General features: G+C 53.5%; 1 protein-coding gene across 1 annotated transcript; it reads right to left on the minus strand.

The window, feature by feature from the left end:
* Nucleotides 1–1,707: 1,707 nt before the first annotated feature.
* MYBL2 (MYB proto-oncogene like 2) lies at nt 1,708–15,585 on the minus strand. The gene is made up of 14 exons (XM_082065048.1): nt 15,471–15,585; nt 14,574–14,667; nt 13,359–13,430; nt 12,962–13,054; nt 12,094–12,314; nt 11,777–11,933; nt 10,760–11,002; nt 9,150–9,533; nt 7,454–7,593; nt 6,396–6,495; nt 5,653–5,766; nt 4,999–5,115; nt 4,611–4,757; nt 1,708–2,404 (listed from the first exon to the last, which is right to left on the minus strand). Exons 1-14 carry the CDS (start codon nt 15,569–15,571, stop codon nt 2,276–2,278), a joined length of 2,112 nt encoding a protein of 703 aa, XP_081921174.1. The 5' UTR covers nt 15,572–15,585; the 3' UTR covers nt 1,708–2,275.
* Nucleotides 15,586–21,152: the final 5,567 nt, after the last annotated feature.

Genomic DNA, 21,152 nt, shown 5'->3' on the forward strand with positions numbered 1-21,152 from the left:
GGCCACGGGAGGAGATTCCTCCCCTGCACGGTGGAGGCACCGCAGCTCCCGGGGCTCTGCCATCCCAGTCTTTCCTGTAAAGCTGAATTAAACTCCCAGGTTTCTCTTGGTGGTTGAGGGCTGGGTCACTGCAGAGGTTTCAAAGAGACACCAGCCAGGGACACCGAGGAGACACAGAGCCCTGGACAGAGAGGAGCCTCCAGCTCCAGCCCAGGGATGCCGCAGCCAGCAAGAAGTTCAACCTTTACAAGATTTTTACTGGAAATAAAGAAAAGCACCCAAACTAACAGAAAAATAAAGCAAGTTGGGCCTTTTTCCCCCACCTGCAGAATGGTGCCTATTCCCAAGCCCCAGCAGAGCCAAGCCAGCCTAGTACCATCCACACCAGAAGCACCTCCATTTTCCAATTAAAAGCTAATTGTCCCTTTACTCATTACCCATGCCAGGCCTTACTCATTTTTCTCAGTATTTTCCTGCAGGACACCCAACGCTATCTGGATTTACAGCATTAGAGCAGCAGTTAATACTTCTCAGCCTCACCATCCTTTAATTTAGGAGCAACTCCCGCACACCTGCGCTGGGCTCACGCACAGATTTATTCTCCAGCAGACGTCGGCTCCTCTGGCCTCCCAGCTCACATCAGCCCCAGGAAAGAAATGCAATGCCAGGCTTGGTTTTGTAGCCACCCAGCGCAGGAACAACCCAGGCCGCTTAATCCCGAGCAGAGAGGGATGGGTTTTATGATGATTTCTCTTAAAATAACACCAGAATTGAAGCTGCAAAAGCCAGGCTTTCAGACAAGCAGTCCCAGACATCTTTCCAAAGCAAACATTGCAGCACCAAGAAACAGAAATAAAAATGACTTCATGGATTAACTTTGGCCCAGAGCTTGTAGAAATGAAAAATGAGCTGGGTTTCTAAAACTCCCTCGTTTCCCAGGATCCAAGATTTTATTAACAGGTTTGTCAGGAAGGATTTTTTGACTCTATTTCCAATGTAAGCCACAACCTGAAATGAGATTTAAGCAGCCCAGCTCTGTCTTTCCAGCCTGCAAAGGGACTGGGGACAGTGACACTGGGATGAACAGACACCCTGGTCCCTGCATCTTTGCTGGGCTGTGACCCCCCAGCCAGAGGCAGATCTGCCCCAATAGCTTTGGTGACTTACAGAGGCGGCACATCACAGCACAGCCTCGAGCAGGGCTCACCCAAAGAGTGGTTCATGTGCTGGGCTGACTAGTAAGCTGCTCTTCAGTATTTCCAGCAAATTTCCAATTGCAAAGTGTAACACACTGCTACCATCACTGCATCTCATCCTCGGCTACGTTGCAACGACACACCCTGTAACTGTGACTGCACGGAGACAGCTACAGGGACACAGCTTTGGCCCCTGAAGGAAGGACAGAAGAGGCTTCATGACGTCCCACACTCCTGGTGCTGTTCTCCTGCCCACGACCCCGCAGCCTCCACCTGATCCTGTAGCTCTGCAGAGATCCCAGCCACGTTCCACTCAAACACGCTCCCGCACCTTCCCATACAGCAACCAAGACCATTCCTGAACAGCTGATGAAATTACCGAGTGACGAGGAAAGCAGCCCCAGCCACACATGAATCCAGCCATTTGCCAGGAAAGAAGAAATCCCTCCTGAAAGCCGGCGCTTTGCTGCATCCCGCTCACCCCACGCAGAGCCAGATTCCGAGGACAGGGTGATATTAGCACCATGGTTTATTTGGGGAGGGGGCACAGCCCTGGGGAAAGGCACCCGCAGTGCAGCAGTACAAAGCAGCCCCATGGAACGAGGGACCAGCTCCTAACACGGGTCACCCCAAAGCATTTCTCCCTCACTCCTCCTAGAGCGAAGGGAGACGGCTCCATCCCTGGGGAAAGCTGGAAGGAGAGATCCAATACGTGCAGGAACCTTCACAAAAACCACTCTCGAGGTACTGGAGCAGCTAGACGGAATCCAGGCAGGTGGCGGATTGGTCTCCATGTGCTTCTACTTCTGCAGAACCCAGGTGTTCCAAGAGAGAGGTCTTGCTGTCAGCTCTGCGCCCTCCCTTGTTTGCCTTTCCATAACAAACCCAAAAATTGCACTCCACACATTAGCCAGCAGTTATCCCAATTGATTACAATATAGATCTACCTGGGAACAGAAGGAAAAAAATCCACCCACACACCATGGCCTGGCAAAAGATACTTTTTCCTGTGGTTCCCCCCTCCCCTCTGTTTATAAAAGAAAATTTAAAAAATAAAATTAAAAAAGCAGAGCAATCCTTCATGATAAGATTAAGGTCCTTGATGTGTGACTCTGTTTCAACATGCCCAAAAACTGTCGAGCTTTCTCCTGCATGAAGAGTTGGTCTCGGGTTCCACCACAGGCCACCGCTTTCCAAGCCCTGGTCATCTACAGAGAGAGAAGAAAGCACGCGTACACCACGGTTAATGGAGAGGACAAACACAAGGTCCACACCCTGTTCTAAAACACTACAAAAATATATAAAGAGCTACTTGCTACCCAAGGGAAATAAAACCTCCCACTTACAAACTCTCCTCTTGCAAGCAGGAGGAACTTGCACACCAGCAGTTACTCATCACAGCTGAGTAGTTGTGTTCAGTGGTTTCCCAGGTGAATACTCAATTTCAGGACTATGCGTGTGCCCTTTCAGGGCTTGCCCTGACCTGGCTTGCAGCAAAAACCCCAAAGCACAAACAAGGCTCCTTGTGCTAAAGAGAATCCAGAGGGATGGAAGGAATTCAAGAACAGCTTTGGGATTTATTCCAAATCAGTCTAATTCCTGCATAGCCCCAGGTCTAGATTGGTCAAAGACCATCCTTAACAGCAATTTGGCACCTGTGGCTTCAACAGGGCTCTGCAGCTCACAGGCAGAGCTGAAAATGAGGTGCAGAAAGGGCACCTGGGAGGTGATTTTGCATTCCAGGAAAACCCCTGCAAATCTTCTGATAAACCAGCCAAGAGACACACAATGCCCTGAACTGGAAATACCCGTTTACGTGCACTGCAAAGAACCAGAGGTCGAGCTTTAGCGTAGCTTATGGTAACAGCACCCCAGGCAGCCACAGCACAGCTTGGGGCTGATTCCGGTTCAGTGCCCAGCCAGGTGAGCTTCCTTAATAAATAACTGTCACTGCCAGCAGCACCAGTCCGGTACAATAAATCCTGAGCGCCCAGTAACACCGCAGGCAGCTCTGCTGTTTCTGGGCAGTGGGATTTCACTGCTCACCTGTACTCTGTCACCGCACTAGCTGCCCTACTGTCACCTTCAATTTGCTCCTAAAGCTTTATTTATATGGACCTATTCGCTCCCAGAGCAATACCAACCCTGCATAGGACAGGAGGAGAACTGGAAGTGTTTGGGTAGGGTTTATTTTGAGAAGGGAAAGGAATTACTCTGGCTGAGGAGTATTTGTCAGGAGCAACAGCTTTCACAAGAGACAGCTGCAACCCCCGTTAGTGAAGGCTGAGCCGAGGCTGCTCAGTGGAGACAACGCTGTACTTGGGCTCTTCGGGGATCTGAAACACCTCCACACTCGGGCCCAGTTGCGGTTTCAACCCCGCCAAGGAGCGCATTTATTTCCATCCTCGTTCAAGCTACCAGAGCACTCCCATGACTTGGCCCAAGCAAATATCTGCAAAAATCACCGTCCAAATCCCCTTCTTTAAGCCACGCTGCCTAACAAGGCCGGGATACCCCTCTACCAGTGCACTCTGCCTGCAGACACACCAAATGGTGAACGGTTTCAGCAGAGCACCAGAAGACATTTATGCCGCAGAGGGCATTTGTAAGCTACAAGGACTCCAGCAGAGCCCAGATGTGCTCCAGCACGGAGCTGAGGCACAGGGTGCTGTGACACCAGCAGCAGGAGCTCTGCACCACCACGGGTTCAGGTAAACAGCCTATGGCACAAAGCCTTCATCACAGCCTGGGAACACCCTAAAAATCAGAGATGGGAAATAACCATTTTGTCTGGCATTTGCACAGCACCCTGCAGACTTGCTATGCGTGGAGAAGCAAAAAAGATGAGCCTGTTGTTGCCCACTTGTATGGGAATGTAGTGGAAGATTTGGCGAGGAGGTTGGTTATATGTAAATACACTCAAGTGACTTGCAGCTGTCTGTAGAAAAAGCACATACCTCACACTAATTTGTTTTACTGACCTTGTGTGCTTGATGAGTAGAACCTGTGTTAGATAACATAGGCCTGTGAGAAACTCTAGGCACCTTATCCCTAAGTCTGAAATTCGTGCTTTGTTGTGAGAAAGAGCGAGAGGCTTCGCCTGCCTGAAGGAAATCTTCTAAATTCCCTGATGGATTGGAAAAGGATGTGGATTCCCATGAGTAAGTCCAGGGCCAAACAAGCAGCCACGGGGCTTTGAGCCCCAGGAGGGCCGGTTAGCAAAGAGCCAGGAGGAAACTGTAGCATGATGTTGCTGGCTCAGCATCTCCAAACCTGGGTGCAAAGGCAGGCCTGCCAGCACGTGGATGCCTATGCAGGAGCACACAGAGCTTCATCCCTCACTCCCCCTCCCAAAGAGGGACAAGGGCTGCAGCACCAGCCCCCTGGCTGGAGGGCAGTGCCTGCAGGGCTCACCGGTGCTGGTGGTCTGAAATGGCTCGGCATTTTCCTGTAGGACATCTTCTCTGGCTGCACTTGCACGAAGGCTCTGTTGAGCAAACCGCTGTCGTTCTTCCTGCTCGAGGTGGTAATGTTGAGGGACCTCGAAAGGAAATTCACAGGCTGCAAAGGGGGGAAAAAAAGAAAAGCATAAGGAAACGAGTTATTTTACCCCAACAATGCTGATATTTGGCCAGGCCAAAAGGTCAGCTAACAAATCCAGCCCTTCATCCACATTCACGTGTACTGCCCAAAGGCAGCTGCAGATGGCAAAGCTCCCACTGCCATTTTCCACAGGAATGTTTTTTTTGGAGAAGCCAGCTCTAGCCCTTCAACAGCGACACCTGAACACAGGATCTCTCACCTGGGCTCTTTTGAAACAGACAGTCTTGGGGAGGGCAGGCATGTTTTGTGTCATATCTTCATCCACAATATCCAGGGCCAGAGACTTCCGAACCTTCTTGATGGGACTCCTGCGCAACTGGGGGACACAGAGAAGCAAGTGTTGGTGTGAATCAACCTGGTGAATTTCCATCCTTGGGGCCCAGGGTGCTCAGCAAGCCCATGTCACTCCAGGTCTGCATTGCTCCAGCATTTTAGGAAGGTGAGCAGCAGCCTTCCCCACCACAGGGCCTCCAGTGCTCTCCTACCGGCACCCAGAGCCTCCCATTCAGAAGAGGAAATTCCTTTCAGTAAGAAAAGGAATCCACCAGGGCAAGTGAGCCAAGAGACTCTGCACGCCAGCCCACAGCCTTCCAGGAGCCCCACTGGCCACAGATGCCCCGAGATCTCTCCTGTGGGTGAGAGACACGGCATCTCCTGCCATGCCCGAGTTCAGCATAAACCAGGACACAGCTGGCTGTATTTTTTAGCCAGTCTTAACCTCTTGTGATTAAAAGGCAGCAGCCAGAGGCCAAAACACTTTGGCATCAACAGCAAGATGAACAAAACCAGCCAAGACACCCCTCGACAGCACATGGCAGCTCAGCAGCAGGTACTGGATGCAAAATCAGCTCACCCCTTGCTTCCTCTTCTGTTTCTCAGGCTTCACATCATCCTCAATGATAAGTTCGATGCCAGCTTCACTTCGGAGCACCTCTTTTAAGTCTTCTTCCAGGTGAGGCGTCTGGGGCTGGTGTGAAAAGGCAGGGAGAAAGCTCAGGACAGTCAAAATCTTTACACTGGGCAGACTTGCCAGTATTACATTTTGCTCAAGGGATAATGGGGTCAGAGGAACCCACAGTGGGGGGACATGCACAAAGATGACTTATTTACTTCTCAGCTGTAAAAGATATGACAAGATTTCTTCTACGCTGACAGATTTACAAGATGTCCAGGCATGAGAGGCGCTTATTAGCTGAACCCCAAATGTGCCTTTGAGAGACCAGCATGCACAGAAGGCCTGGGATACTGGAAACTGCCAGCTTCACAAAAACCACATTAACAGACCCAGCTCCTCAGGGATGCCTAGGTAGGTCATGCCCTTGGTTTTCCTCCAGGTCATCAGTAGCCAAGCACTGCAGTCTGATTCAAGGGCAGTTTGGGGCATTTTTAGCTAGTTTACAGAGGAGCTGAAAGTCCTGTGGCTACGTACCATGACAAGGCCCCCTTCATCCCTCCCACCTCAGCCTGGCAATACCAAACTGCGCATTGTTATGGCACAGGTAACTCGCTAACAGCTCCACTGCAAACCACCCCACGTCTTGTTTGCGTTTGTTGCATTTCTGCCATCGGCAAGAGGGAGACCTGCCCAATACTTACCAGAGGCCTAATTGGTCCGTATTTCTCCAGGGCGTTTTTGAAAGGTGTGGGGGTGTGAGGAGTGTTGTCCACCACGTATTTCTGATCTGGTGTGACAAACCTGGCAGCAAAAAGTGGAAAACACAAAGGATCAGACATGGTGAAACCCAGACAAAGCAACCCACATTCTTCCAAGCCCTCTCATTACACGAGCTACCTGCAGAGTCTGATGTGGCAGCAAAAGCCACCTGCCTGGGCTGTTCCTGGGGTGGGAGCAGGGCAAACAGGCACGGAGGAGCCTTTAGCGGGGAAAATATCCTTCAGATGTGCCAGCTATGCCGCTCCGCCCCAGCAGCTGCCAAGCACACTGTCAGAAAGTGGCACAGCAGCTCTGACACCAGTGACACGCAGCTCTGCAGGCCAGCACTACTCTGAACACTTCTGCTGGCAAGTCTGCTCAGGCCCAGCCTGGGCTCAGGACAGTCACAGCTGGACCAGCAGAAGTTCTGGGGAAAAATGCACCCAGAGCAGCTGAGCCAGTTCACACTGCCTGCATGGGGAGCTGCTCTAGACCATGCCAACAACAGGAAGTTTTGCTAGCACAGCCAGCACCCCCAAACACTCTGCTGCTTCAGTTTGCCAGCAAAACACCCCCCATGCAGAGCCCTCTTCTCACCTGGGTAGTCATCACCCTGGCCTGCCCCTCCGATCAGGCAAAGCAGAGGGTGCAGAACTAAAGGGATGGACCTGACCAGCTCTTGCTAAGGAAATCAACCCCCTTCCCTGCTGGCACAGCACTGGCTCCCAAAGACATGCACAGACGGCAGCAGCACACCCAGCAGCTGAGCACAATGCTGGGCACGTGGCTGCAGCCCCAGGCGGCCTCCACACTTGCTCCCCGCAGCTCAGAGAGGAGCTGTCTTTGCAGGGGGAAAAAACACTGATTTAAGCAAATCCCCAGCCTGCTCTGCCCTTCTCTCAGTACTTCCAGTACAAGTACTGGGGGAGCTATGCTTGAATTGGATCAGGAAAAGGATGCTGTTCGGGTGGCGATGGAGGAGAAGGAGCTAAGGACTTACGCTGAGTTCTTCTGCAGCAGAGGAGTCTTATCCCTGTGCAGAGGGGTGGTGACAATCACCTTCTGACTGCACACAGGTGTGGAGGTCAGAGATGGGTTCTCCAGTTCTAGAGTATCCTGTTTGGTCCAAAAGTTTAAGAACTACACAGCACAGGAAAGAAGAAAGAGAAGACACTCAGGCATCCCAGCAGAGTCATTACTTTTTCCTAAATATGGGGAAAAACCTGAAATAGGGACTATCTGCCCAGCACAAGAGGGATCTGTCACAATATAAACCACAACTCTTACAGACTCATACAGTCCTGTACACAGACACACATGTGAAAGTTGCCAGAAGGTGCCTCACACCTATAAAGATCATTCAATTCCTACAAGGGATGAGCTGATCTGATTACAAGCAGCTACAAGGTGGAAGAGAAGACTCTCCTTGCACTGGTCCAGATAAGGCAAAGCAAAATGGTGAAGTAATGCCAGCCCACCAAAGGTCGGTTCTGACCTCAGCTTGGCAAACGTGAAGGAAACACAACAGTGTACAAGTTAACAGATTTTGCATTGAGCTGCCTTCTGTCTGAACTGTGAGAAAATGACAAACTGTCTCATCTCCGCTAGGATTTTACTTCATGGCAGCTAATAAGTGACAACTTTACTCCCACAAGGAACGAAATTTGTACTCAAGAACCTATCGGGAGAGAGGAGCTGTGTGTGTTACATTCACTGGTGGCTGAAGCTCAGCCCAAGAGGCAGGACATGCTGTTTGCCTTCTCAGATTCACTCCAGGCTTCCCAGCCTTTTACACTCCGCAGAACTGCACATCTCAGGTCCTGCTCTGATTTCCCAGCTCTTGCTGGCCTTGCCTTTGACAACCACCTGAAGCTGGGTGTCAGACTTCCATGTGCCACCCAGGGCTGGAGAAACAGCAGAAATTAAGGCCTGGAAAGCACAGATAGACAGGGCCTGAACAGCAGCACAGCTGTGGGAACCGCAATGGAGAACACAGCAACACAGCTGCCTTTATTCTGTTTTATAGACAGAACTCCCCCATATCAATCCACGAGACACTAGTGGGTATGACCACCACAGTGCTCCACGACCATGTACGCCGCAGACCATGTGTGCACATATGTGTGGACACTGTAGGAGCCATGACAAAGATCCTGAGTCCCTTTTGGAACAACAACAAGCCCAGGAGCATTTTCCTAAGCACAGCAACTGCACAAGGCATGTGCTGCCAAGTCTGCCTGCATGATTTAAATAGAAACAAACAGGGAAAGCCGCTTTCTGCTGCTGCCACTCTGCTACCACAGCTGGGGCAGCAGTGCCCTGGGGACAGCAGCCCCATGCTCTCCGGTGATCCTGGAGTGGGCAGGCATGTGGCGCTGCATGCCAAGCGCGAGGACATACCCTGCCCATCACACAGGGGAAGTGGGCTCCAGCAACGCTGCCAGAGGCAGACACAGGCTGCTGCTCCCGCAGGAAAAGCAACTCTGAAGACAAGCAGTGTCAGAGACCAGCTCCGAGCCTTGTTTTAGCAAACAGACACACTCTGTGTGCTGGTACTGCCTCATTGAAGGGAGGAGAAATACAAGGCTGGCAGAGCTGGTGGGGATACATGGCATTAAGGCAAGCAGACAGAGCACTAACAAGCTTATTAGCTCATTACCAAGCCCAAGCAGAGGAGCACAGACTTGGCTCCGTACCTGAGATGGAGAGAAGGGCAGTGTCTTGACAGGGGTGCTCTTGGGTGTCATGCTGTTGCAGGAGTCAAGGAAGGACAGGCTTGTGCTGGTGGCATTCTCCGTGACGGGGGAGAGGGAGATCTTCCTCTTCTTCTGCCTCTTCAGCACAGAGGGCGGCGTGCCGAAGCTCACCTCTGCGTGCGGAGAGATGGGGATGAGCTCCCCCTTGCTGCTCTTGCTCAGGTCAGAGATGGTGTGGCCGTCCAGGCGGTACTCGGTCACGCTGGGCAGGGACGGGGTTGGTTTGCTGGGGGTTTGCCTCACCGGGCTGTTGCTGCCGCTGCTGCCGGCCGAGCGTTCCTCAGGCAGGTCAAACTGCGTCAGATCACACCACCCGTCTAGGTCCTGCACGCAAGAGAAACCATCAGAAGCCGCCCAAAAAGGAAAGCTGAGCAGCCGACTGGTGCAGACGCAGAGATGAACTGAGAGGTGAAATAACTGGGTCTGTGAGATTGCACAGGCTTTTGCCAGGAGCCTGGCAAGAGGAGAGCTCAGAGCCTCCAGCACGGCTGAGAGCAGAGCAGGGCAGGGACCCAGCCGAAAGCTGCCGCCTGAGCGCAGGGCAGATTTTTCTATTTACGCAAGGTTGGTTTCCCCAGTTCAGTTCACAGCACAGCTGCACAAACAGCTGCACCCCCACACAGGGGGAACAAAACAAAAAAGCAGCTGGGGATAGGGGCTGAATGAAGCGACTGTCACCCAACACCAAGCCACAGACTTGGGCACAGCAGTACAGCTGGACGCAGGGCTCTGTGGAACCCGCACTGCTGGAGGACTAAAAATAACCGGAGCAGTTCAGAGATCAGCTGTTCCACAGCTCAACCCCACCAGTACCCAAAGCACCACGGAGCAGCCCCCTAAGAACCCACAGATGGCCCGTTAAGCCTTGGGCTTAACTCTCTGTCCTCCCATACATATGCAAAGCGGATCCTTCACAATCAATCAGCTCCTCGGGGAGCGTGGGGGCTAAAGTGACATTTCTCTCTGATGGCAGCAAAGCGCTCTGTTGATTCTAGCCACTCCCCGGCCCTGGCGTGCCTCCATCACCCTGGGGACCTCAGCATTGCTTGACTGGCCCAAAATTATTCATTTCAGTGAAGCTACCTCCACTGAAAGCAACTGGTGGTGCCATCCCAGTGTGAAGGGCTCTGTTCTACACAGTACAAGTGGGTCTGGCCTATTTCCCAGTCTGTCCTGTGCTATCCCATCCCATTACAGAAGGGAAAGGAAAGCTCATGAGACCAAATTGTTACGAAAGGGAGAGCTGGGAACATTGGTTGACAGAAGGTTTAACATCAGGCTTGCCAGTGTCTACAGCCTCCCACACCAGCAGAGCCCCTGCACAGACATCCATCTCAGGGAATGTGCATCCCATAGAAACACTGGCAGAGCTGGAAAGGCCAGACCCAGCCCTGGGAAAGAGACAACGCAAAACCAGAGGCCAGTGACAGACCCAGCCCTCCTCGGGATGCCCATGGTGACGAGCAAGGGAACCAAGTAAATTTACTCAAGGGAAAACACGGAGATCATTCTCCCTACGTTAGCCGGAGGAACAAGGGTCTGTTACTCACAGATTCAATCATGTCCAGAGCTTCATTGTAGTTGGCAGCTTCGACCACCCATTTGTACGGTGACGTGACAAGTGAAGAGGCATCCTCAAGCACCGCATCATCTGGCGTCCCCTCCGCGTTCTGCTCTACCAGCTCGGCAGCCGGCAGCTCCGAGGGTAACTCCTGCACGCCCGTCACTTCCTCATCGCTGACATCCTCTTCCTTTATTTCAGAGACATTGACTGGCTGGTTTGGCAGGATGGTCTTTATGCATAGAATAAAGGAAGTGCAGCCGTTAGCAGAAACCAAGGGAACAATGTCAAGACCTGGGGACAAAAAGGAAGGGTCCCTGGCCACATTCGGCTTCACCTGCTCTCCTAACAGCCATTCAGTTCGTTTAGGTCCCTGTTCTCCCTCACTGCTCTGTCTCACGTACCATCTGAGCAGGAGTCCATACATCACAACAAGCACAGGACTGTTTAATTAAGATTTCACTGAACAGTATCCCAGAAGAAAGCTGAATGAAGGCTGAGCAGGTAGCACGAATTCTGCACTTCCTACTTTCCAAGAGCCTGCCATTGCAAACTACATGCTTTCTTCATGACAAAAATAATTGGGTGTATTTCCCCTGCTTCCTTTTCTAGAGAAGAGGAAGACAACACCTCTTCACCATACCCCCCCACTGTCTGGGGCAGCCTCCTTCTCCCACCAGGAGCAGTAAAACAGAGCCAAAATAAGAAAAGAATTTGCAGTCTCCAAGACAGATCTGGTGCTGGGATTGGCAAGATAACAGCACTAGCAGACTGCTGTGCTCCACCCAGATAACCCACCTGGGCTCACACCGCACCTCCTGCTGCTGGAGGGAGAGCTCTCCCAAGAGCTGGTGTCTTGGGGGAAAGCCCAGACTGTCGGTGCAGACACCAGGCAGCGGCAAAGGCAGCGTGCAAGGCAGCAGAAGGGTGGATGAACAGCTCTGATATGCGTGAGCAGAGCAGAGGACCGACCCAGCTGCCTGCTGCAAGTGTGCTGGTGCAGTACCTGGCTCCCTGCTCTGGTTTGACTTTGGCTCTCCTTGTCATCCACTTCCACGAGCAAGTACAGCGACTTGGACTCCTTAGTTTCATTGAGGAAGCCTCCCGTGTCCACCTTCCGCTTGATGGTGGAGTTCCAGTGATTCTTCACAGCATTGTCAGTCCTGCACAGAAAGCAGAAGGAAACAGAAGTCACCATTTACATCAGCTTTACAGCACAGCTACCAGCTCCTACATGCTCTCCAGCCATGTCCCGTGAGCCCAACACATAGATCTCCATGGGCCACCCAGCTCTGAAGGCACCAGCAAGCAAAGAGGTCCTACCTCCCAGGCAGCAGCTTGGCAATCTCTGCCCAACGATTCCCCAGGACCTTGTGGGCCTCAAAAATGATGCGATCCTCCTCCTCTGTCCACGAGGACTTCTTCACCTCTGGGTTCAGGTGGTTATGCCAGCGTTCCCGGCACTGCTTCCCCAACCGCCCTTTCAGGTGCTTGGCTATCAGGGTCCATTGTTTGGTGCCATATTTTTTAACCAGTTCAATTACCTTTGAAGAGAGCAGGAAGGAAATAAAGAAATGGAATAAAGCAGGGGAAGGTCAGTAGAGTCATCTCCAGGTTTTGCTCTTCACCTCTCTTGTGACCAGGTAAGGGCAGAGAGAGAAAAGCCTCTTAGGAGAAAAAGCTGGAGGGATCCAGCACTGACAATCAAGTGTAACAAGACTTGTGATAGCAACTCCAACTTTTCCTGTGTACTTCAGGATGATGATTCTATCTGAGCTGGTCCCTCTCAGCTCACTCTGGAACCAGCAGAGAACCAGGCTCACAGCAGTCATGATTCACCCAGCCAACCTCAGACATCCACTTCAGGCTGTCTGCTGTGGCACAGGAAATGCCACTGCTATTTTTCTCTTAGGTCAACATGGCCAGGTCAGGTGGAGATGTGCCAGCAGGCAGATGAATTAATTCTCTTTTCTGCTCTCTCCCTTGGCAGCCTGCTGTAGCAGTACTGTGTGAAAGGGAGAAGGTGTTTAGCTAAAGAAGCCTTGACCTGCTTGTCATGACCATGCTGCATTAGTCTGCTCACAACAGGCCAGAATTACCCAGAGTTTGCAAGACTGGAGGGTGTGACACCTCCATCCTCTCTGCAGACAGTCACAGCCCAAGGCTCAGACCCTCTCCTGCTCCACCTCACCTTTTGGTCCTCCTCTTTGGTCCAAGGGCCCTTAACCAAGTCTGGATTCAACACCCTCAGCCACCGGTATTGACACTGCTGATCGCTGCGGTTCTGGGAAAAGGAATGAGAGTAGCCGTGTGTTAGTCCAGAGGCTCCAAAGGCCTTTAGAATAGAGACTAGGGCACGAGGCACAGAAGACAGGGACAGGAACCTCAGTTTCTCCTCCCAGCTCCAACAGACTCAATACAATGATGTCTCCCTGCTCTGAAGGAGCAACTTTCCACAGCCCAGATCTGCAGTCACAGAACCCAGCCCCACTGTGCAAGGTGCTGCGCAGACACAGACAACCAGCGCGCTGAGCATAAGAAGCTGCATGAAAACACCACGATTTCCAGCTGGGAGAGGGGTCACTTACAGGAAAGTGACTGGCCAGGAACTTCCAGTCATTCTGCCCATAATGTCTTACTAATGTCTTCAGCTGCTCATCCTGCAAAGAACAAAGACATCGCTGTCACATACACAGAGGCAACACAAGCCACAGGCACCCCTGGGTTGACAGCACCAAGAAAAAAAGCCAGACATTTTGAACTGTCACGAAGGTTTCTTTGCCTTTCTGCGTTCAGGGGAAGAAGGTGGCTCACACTGTCCTTTAGCAGCACTCCAGTATGTGGAACCCAAGTGGAACAGCATGCTTGGTTCTGGGCTCTGTACTCAGACCAGCTCATACAGTGAGTACAACACAAGAGCCCAGCTCTGTCCCAGTACAATCTGCTTCAAACCCTGTGGCCAATCCTACCTGCTTATCCAGCCCCAGCAAACCCCTGACCAGACAGTCCATCTCCCAGCTTGGCCACTGCTTTTGCCCAGCCAAGAAAGCTAACTGGTTTCAGTGTATCGCCACTTGCCCAGTGGTCTACAGGCTTGCAGTGCTGCTGGGCTCTACAGCATTTCTTTCTGAACCCCGCTGTAGCCCAGGTTTGCTGATGTACAGCTCACAAAAAGCCTATTATAGATGTTCTTGTCTGTGTGCCCCGGCTGGGTAGAGGCATGAAATAATTCCATGCCCAAAATGAGCCCAAGGCTTTAGTTTCTGCACAAAGATCATCTTACTCAGTGTTCACATCCCAGGGGAGACAGGACACCTTGTAGTTTTCGCATAGAAAAAAGGCAATAAAGGAAATGGAAGAACGGAAGAAAATATCCCAACTAATATCAGGCTCTCAGCCAGGATGATTAAGCCGTGATTCCAACAGTCTCAGCTCTCCTCATTTTTGCTGCACAAAAGGGAGGACATTTCCACAGTGTGACTGAGCTTGCTGGAGGCCTCAGCCATCACCCAGAACCCCTCTTAGCTCACAAGAGAGCTGCAGGCACCTCACTCAAGGCTCAGATGCTTAAGCTAAAGTGGTCACAGCTCTTACTTCGCAGGCTGTGTTTCAAACTCACTTGAACTCCCCATTCACATAAAGACCTTGGCACACAACAGTAAAACAGATATACGGTCTTCTTCAGGGGCAAGACAGCAGGAGATGGCGTCATGGTCAGTGGGTGGGGGCACCAAGCCCTGTGTGCCACGCCAAAGGCTCACCCCAGAGGACCTGTGCTCAGCAAGCACCAGGCTCTCACTCACCTCTTCTTGTGTCCACTTGACTTTGCACCTGCTGTCCCGCTGCTCCGGCACATCTGAGTCGGTATCCTGGCAATGCAGCTCATCCTGGTCCTCGCTGAAGAGATGGAGAAACAAAGATGATAATTTCTAACTCTCATAAAAACGCAGCAGAGGAAGCAGCTTTCACCGAGCAGAGCAGAGCTGCAGACCTGCACTGAGCCCTGACACCCCACAGACACTCACTCAGACACCCCCAGTTTAACAGGGTCCCTCTGCTTTGGCCTCCCAGTGCGTGCTAGCAATTTTTATCATAGAATGACAGAATCATTCTGGTTGGAAGAGACCCTCAAGATCATTAAGCCCAACCATAACCTAACCGTGGAACTAAACCATGTCCATAAGAACCTCATCTATGCACCTTTTAAACTCCTCCAGGGATAGTAACTCTGCCACTGCCCTGGGCAGCCTGTTCCAATGCCTGACAGCTATTTCTGTAAAGAATTTTTTCCTAATACCCAATCTGAACCTTATGCTGCTCAGAGCAAGGGAAGGAGCATTTCTCTTGACTCCTGCACCCTTCTATCCCCCGGGGAGCCTTTGCACCGAGGGACTGGCACCATTTCCCTCCCATATCCCATCCCGGAGCAAAGAGAAGGGGCGCAGGGAGCAGCGCCGGGAGCTCTACACACCACCCCGGGCCTGCCCCGCCAACCCCCGCTCCCGGCTGCAGCCCTTAGCGCGGGACCCGCCGAACCGCCAGCCCGCGGCTGCGGGGCCGCGGCTCTGCCTGCAGCCCGCCGGAGAGCGGGAACGGGCCGGCCGGTGCACAGGAGCCTCCAGCGGACCCCCGGGGCTGCCCCGCACCCCCGTTCCCCCCGGCAGCCGGCGCCCCCGGCGCTCCGGCGGCTCCGCACTCACCCGCGGCCGCGTCGCGCCATGGCGGGGCCGGGCGGCGGCGGCGGCGCTTTCCTATCTCGCGCCAACGGCGGCCCCCACCCGCCCGGGGCCGGGCCGCGCATGCGCGCTGCCGCCTCCCGCCCGCACAAAGAGGCGCGCGCGGGAGGGCGCCCGCCCCGCCCCCGGGGGAACCCGAGTCCCGATCCCCAAAAATCAACCGCCCAGGGCCGGGACAGGGGGTTCCCCTCCAGGTCACCTCCAGCCCTGCACAGCCCGCTGCAAACCCCCCCGGGACTGGAATGTACCAAAAACCGCCGGGGCCGCAGCTCTGCTCAGCTCTAGGATGGGTTTTCACTCAGCTCTAGGATGGGATCTCGCTGTGAACAGCTCTAGGACAGGGCTTTGCTCAGCTCAGCTCTAGGACGCTGAGGGAGCTGGGGCTCTTGAGCTTGGAGAAGAGGAGACTGAGGGGTGACCTCATTAATGTTTATAAATATGTAAAGGGGGAGTGTCAGGAGGATGGAGCCAGGCTCAGTGACAACCAGTGACAGGACAAGGGACAATGGGTACAAACCGGAACACAGGAGGTTCCACTTAAAATTGAGAAGAAACTTCTCCCAGTCTCCTTCTCTGCAGACATTCCAACCCGCCTGGACACCTTCCTGTGTAACCTCATCTGGGTGTTCCTGCTCCATGGGGGGATTGCACTGGATGAGCTTTCCAGGTCCCTTCAATCCCTGACATCCTGGGATTCTGCAATGGAGGCTTTTGGTTCTGCCACCACGCTGCTATGGTCACCTCATGCCACAACCAGCCATGGGACATGGGACCCCAGCAGTCCCCTCCCATCGAAACAGGAGAAAAAAAGAAAACTAATTAAAATCAAGCACCTTCCCTACATTGCGTGTGCCGCTCCAGGGGTGCACTAGGGGGACCCCAGCAGGAGCACAGGTCTGACACTCTAGAAGAGACAAGAGGAGGTCAGCAAAGAAAATCTCAGCTCTTCCCTGCACGCCAGTCCCAGGTGGCGACACTGTCACACCGTGCACAGAACGGGGCCCAGGCGGTGGCACCATCACACTGTGCACAGAACGGGGCCCAGGCAGTGGCACCATCACACTGTGCACAGAACGGGGCCCAGGCAGTGGCACCGTCACACCGTGCACAGAACAGGGTCACACCGTGCACAGAACAGGGCCCAGGCGGTGGCACCGTCACACCGTGCACAGAACAGGGTCACACCGTGCACAGAACGGGGCCCAGGCAGTGGCACTGTCACACCGTGCACAGAACAGGACCCAGGCGGTGGCACCGTCACACCGTGCACAGAACAGGGTCACACCGTGCACAGAACAGGGCCCAGGTGGTGGCACCGCCACACCGTGCACAGAACAGGGTCACACCGTGCACAGAACGGGGCCCAGGCAGTGGCACCGTCACACCGTGTACAGAACAGGGCCCAGGCAGTGACGCTATCACACTGTGCACAGAACAGGGCCCAGGTGGTGGCACCGCCACACCGTGCACAGAACAGGGTCACACCATGCACAGAACGGGGCCCAGGCAGTGGCACCATCACACCGTGCACAGAACAGGGTCACACTGTGCACAGAACAGGGCCCAGGCAGTGGCACCATCACACCGTGCACAGAACGGGGCTCAGGCGGTGGCACCATCACACTGTGCACAGAACAGGGTCACACCGTGCACAGAACGGGGCCCAGGCGGTGACTCTGTCACACCGTGCACAGAACGGGGCCCACGCGGTGGCACTGTCACACTGTGCACAGAACGGGGCCCACACGGTGGCACTGTCACACCGTGCACAGAACAGGGCCCACGCGGTGGCACCGTCACACCATGCACAGAACGGGGCCCACGTGGTGACACCGTCACACCGTGAACAGAACGGGGCCCAGGCGGTGACGCTGTCACACCGTGCACAGAACGGGGCCCAGGCGGTGACGCTGTCACACTGTGCAGACAACATGGGAGAGAAACAGCAGCAGGAGGAGCCACCCCGGTGACAGCTGTCCCCAAACACACATTTGCATTTTGGATTCCTGCTGTTTCCACCTGCCTGTGTATACACAGCACACACTAGCGCCCATACGTTATCTATAATAACCACCCTCAGCCTGTGCACGTGGATGCACCTGGGTGGTGCTTCAGAGCAAATGATAAAACTTAAGAGAGACGCCACCTTGCTGGGGACCCTCGCTGGGTGTGCTGTCCAGGCAGGAAGGCTCCGTGCATCCTCCTCCTCCCTGTGCTCCAGGGCTGCCCGGCTACAAACACAACCCAGCCCTGGCAGGACCCAGTCTACCTTCAGCAGTTTGTCACAGCCCCCTACCCTGTGCTTAAAAACAAAGAAACAAAAACTCCTCCCCCTCCCAAACTGACTTAATTAGGAAATTAGCCTGTTAATTAATTACCAGAACTATAAAACCCCTGTAAGTAACACTAACAAAAAAGGATCAAAACTTTGAAGGGGGTCTCTATAGAAGCTGAAGGTAAGTAGTGCTTTTTAGTCTATCCTCTTAGCATGTACTTTTTATTCCCCACATACTAATTTACTTAAATTATCTTTAAGGAAAAAGCACTTCAAGTGTCTTAAAAAATACTTTCCTTCTAGACTGACCATAGAGCTGCCCATTGCAGTAAATTCAGGAGCCTTTTTATCTCTGCTTTTGAAGTGTTCAGTGTAAAAATGGTTTCCGAGCACAGCAGCCTTCCCTGACCTGCCCCGTTCTCTCTGACTGAGCTGGTGCTGAGAATTTCCCTCCTAGGTAGGAGGACGTGGAGGGAGGCCCTGCCCATGGAGCGGAAGGCAGGGGTGCGTAGTGTGAGACCTGCAGGATGGCCTGTCCCCACAGACCTGCATAGGGACCCATGTGAGGGCCACTACGTGTGGGACTGAAAATAAGAGAAGAGTCTTTACTGTCCTAACCGGAGCCTGGTTTTAGTGCCTCACTCTCAAAGGGACTCAACTCTAACTGGGGCTAATAACCCCCTGACTTGAGAAAAAAGGATGAAGTGTCTTATCTCTGGGGAAAACCAGCTCCATCTTAATACCACTGACAGATGCAGAAGTTTACTGATATGCTCTATACCCTATATAAAGCTAAGAGTAGTAGTGTACAGGCTAAGGCTCAATAAATACAACTCTAGGGAGGCTCCATGATGAACTCTGAGCAATAAACTGGCTGTGGTGCAGTTATGTTGCTCCAGAAGACAATGACAAGCTGGACACCCACCTCCCTGTCCTGGATCCCACTCAACTTGCTTTCCTAAGCAAGACTGAGGATTCTGGAAAGCACAGTCCTGCTACTTTAAGTCTGCAACTCATTAGGGAACAGTAACATGTTTCTTCTGACAGGCACATCTTGGTCCCCACAAGCTTGATAGTGGTGTGATTCTGTACCATGCTGTCCACCAAGAGACATGGTGCCAGCACCCTGACCACAAAGGACATCCTGGACAATGGGTTTGTGGCCGGGGCCTCCAGCCATACCCATTATTCTCCCGTCTGCAGTTATTACACGGACTCTGGCAGCGCCTCCAAACCAGAGGCCTGGGAGCTTCTCACGGACTTGGACAACTCAACAAAAGGCAGTTCTCTGTGTGTTGTCAAGCAGTCACAGTCTCTGAGCAGCTGTGTGAAGACTGACCTGCACAGCCTGACCCAAGGTACCTCCGACCTCAGTCTTGTCTGCTTCTGCAAGGCCCACCATGGTCAGGCCATGTTTGATGTGTCTGGTTTGCCTTGTGAGCACCTCGGCAGAGCTGGCTGCCTGCTGGACGTGGCGTTGCAGAGCACCTCAACGCCATGCAAGAAGGAAATGCACTCCAAGCTGCAGGAGAGCCTGCTCTCCAACAGCATCGAGCTCCTTGGTGACCCCTCAACTCTCGGGAAGACACCAGCACCCACATGGGAGATCTCAGCCATAAAACCCCCCCTGGATAGCAGCCTGTCCCTTGATGTGAGCAATGAGGAGTTAAGGTTACTGGGATGCTCCAAACCAGACACGCCATCCCTAGAGAGCTCTGTAGTAATTCCTCTGGCTTGGCCTGGAGCCTTCAAGAGGCAACCTCTGCTGATGCACAGGTCTGCCACCCCCGAGACCCAGCTGAGCGATCTTGACCCCATCCCTGCGTGTCTGCAGCAGATTCTGTGATGCTCCAGCCGGGGTTCCTGCCTGGGGATCTTCTGTGCTACAGAGGAGCACAATGCAGAGCTGCCATCCATGGTGCAGCACAGAAGATGATGGAGCCTTCCTGCCCTGAGCCAGGGGCTGGTTTGCTGAAGGCACCACCTGGCAAAAAGTTCAGTATTTCAGCCTGGGGTGACAGAAACAGCAAACTACTTGGGGTACTGCTGGCTGGAGGATGCTGAGGCTGTGGAAGGCAGCTCCCTACGGCCAGCAGCAGCCCTACTGGCTCCCCCCCTCCTCCCCAACCACTGTTTTCTGTATTCACGCAATAAAGATATAAATTTCACTGTGCGGGTGGTCTCTGCTGAACGCGGCGCAGGTCCAGCTGCCGGTAAAAGCCACCGAGCGCAGCCACTTCCAGCCTCCCCCACTCGCAACGGGAGCCCCACGGCCCGGCCGCTGCGGCGCCGCCACGGAGCTCCACGGCCCGTCCCGACCGCCGGGGCCGCCGCAACACGGCCGGGCCCCGCGGCAGCTACCGGCCCCGCCCGCCCCCGTTACCTGGCACAGGGGCTCCGGGAGGTGCCGGTGCCGGAGGGGAGCGCGGTGCGGCCCCCGCCGCCGGGCCATGACGGAGTCGCCGGCCGGTTGCCGGGCCCCGCCGCGGGGAGAGGCGGAGAGGCGCCGCCGGGGCTGGGGATCCCTCTTCTGGCACACGGGGAGAAACACAGGCTGGGAGCGGCGGGCCGGGCCCGCGGCGGCGGCGGGCGGGGAAGCGGCTTCGGGGCTCCCGAGCCGCCCCCGCCGTTAGTTTTATAGAAGGTTTTAATCCTCGTCCCAGCTGGAATTCAGCACCGCGAGCATTCGGGACACAGAGCGCCCAAGGACAGGCTCCTCTGCAACCTCCCCCCACCCGGTGTTTTCTTGTTCTTACACAGCCACTTCTTCCTTCCTCCCCCCCCCGCCCCGCAACTACAACAAACACAAAGGCATGGAGAATTACTCATTAAAACCAGATTTCCAGGGCATTAAGTTTACTGAAGAACCAATATATGCTTCCCCCCCTTCTTGTTTTAGGCGGAGATTAAGGGATGCGAAGTCCCATTGCACAAGAGGGCAGAGAGAAAAAAGGGAAAACGGCAACAGCTGCTTGTAAACAACTTTTGTGAATTAAAGCAGTAATTTCATTAATATCTAAACTCCATGGCTGTGTGCCTGAGCTTCCAGCGGCCTCGCCTCCCTTCTTAAAAACCCTCCCCCTCCTTCAAAATTCTGCCAATCAGCCATAAACTTTACATGTACCCTATTCCCATGACCAAAGTGAGCGCTTCTGTTTACAACATAACAGTTTAAATACTTCCAGAGGGCCAAAGGGACAGCTTTAAAAGGCAGATGCAAGCTATTGCCTCCACATACATTTCACACTAGGGTTTCTGGACCAAAAAAACCCAACAAATAACCCATCCATTTAGTGAAAAATAATCTGTTCTTTTACTTCAGCTGTCAGAGTGGTACAACATCACAGGGAGCTGCTTGTATTCCCTGGCTG

The sequence above is a fragment of the Streptopelia decaocto genome, assembly GCF_964273445.1.
Source record: "Streptopelia decaocto genome assembly, chromosome: 14".
In the NCBI taxonomy this organism is placed as follows: domain Eukaryota; kingdom Metazoa; phylum Chordata; class Aves; order Columbiformes; family Columbidae; genus Streptopelia; species Streptopelia decaocto.

Bases quoted from the DNA above. Each gene is read 5' to 3' on its own strand.
- MYBL2 (XM_082065048.1), bottom strand. From the start codon at position 15,571: ATGCGCGGCCCGGCCCCGGGCGGGTGGGGGCCGCCGTTGGCGCGAGAT. The intron at 13,055-13,358 runs GTAAGTGACCCC...TCCTTTTCCCAG, and splicing joins TCCTGGCCAGTCACTTTCCT to AACCGCAGCGATCAGCAGTG. The intron at 9,534-10,759 runs GTGAGTAACAGA...TCTTGCGTGCAG, and splicing joins CTCTGGACATGATTGAATCT to GACCTAGACGGGTGGTGTGA.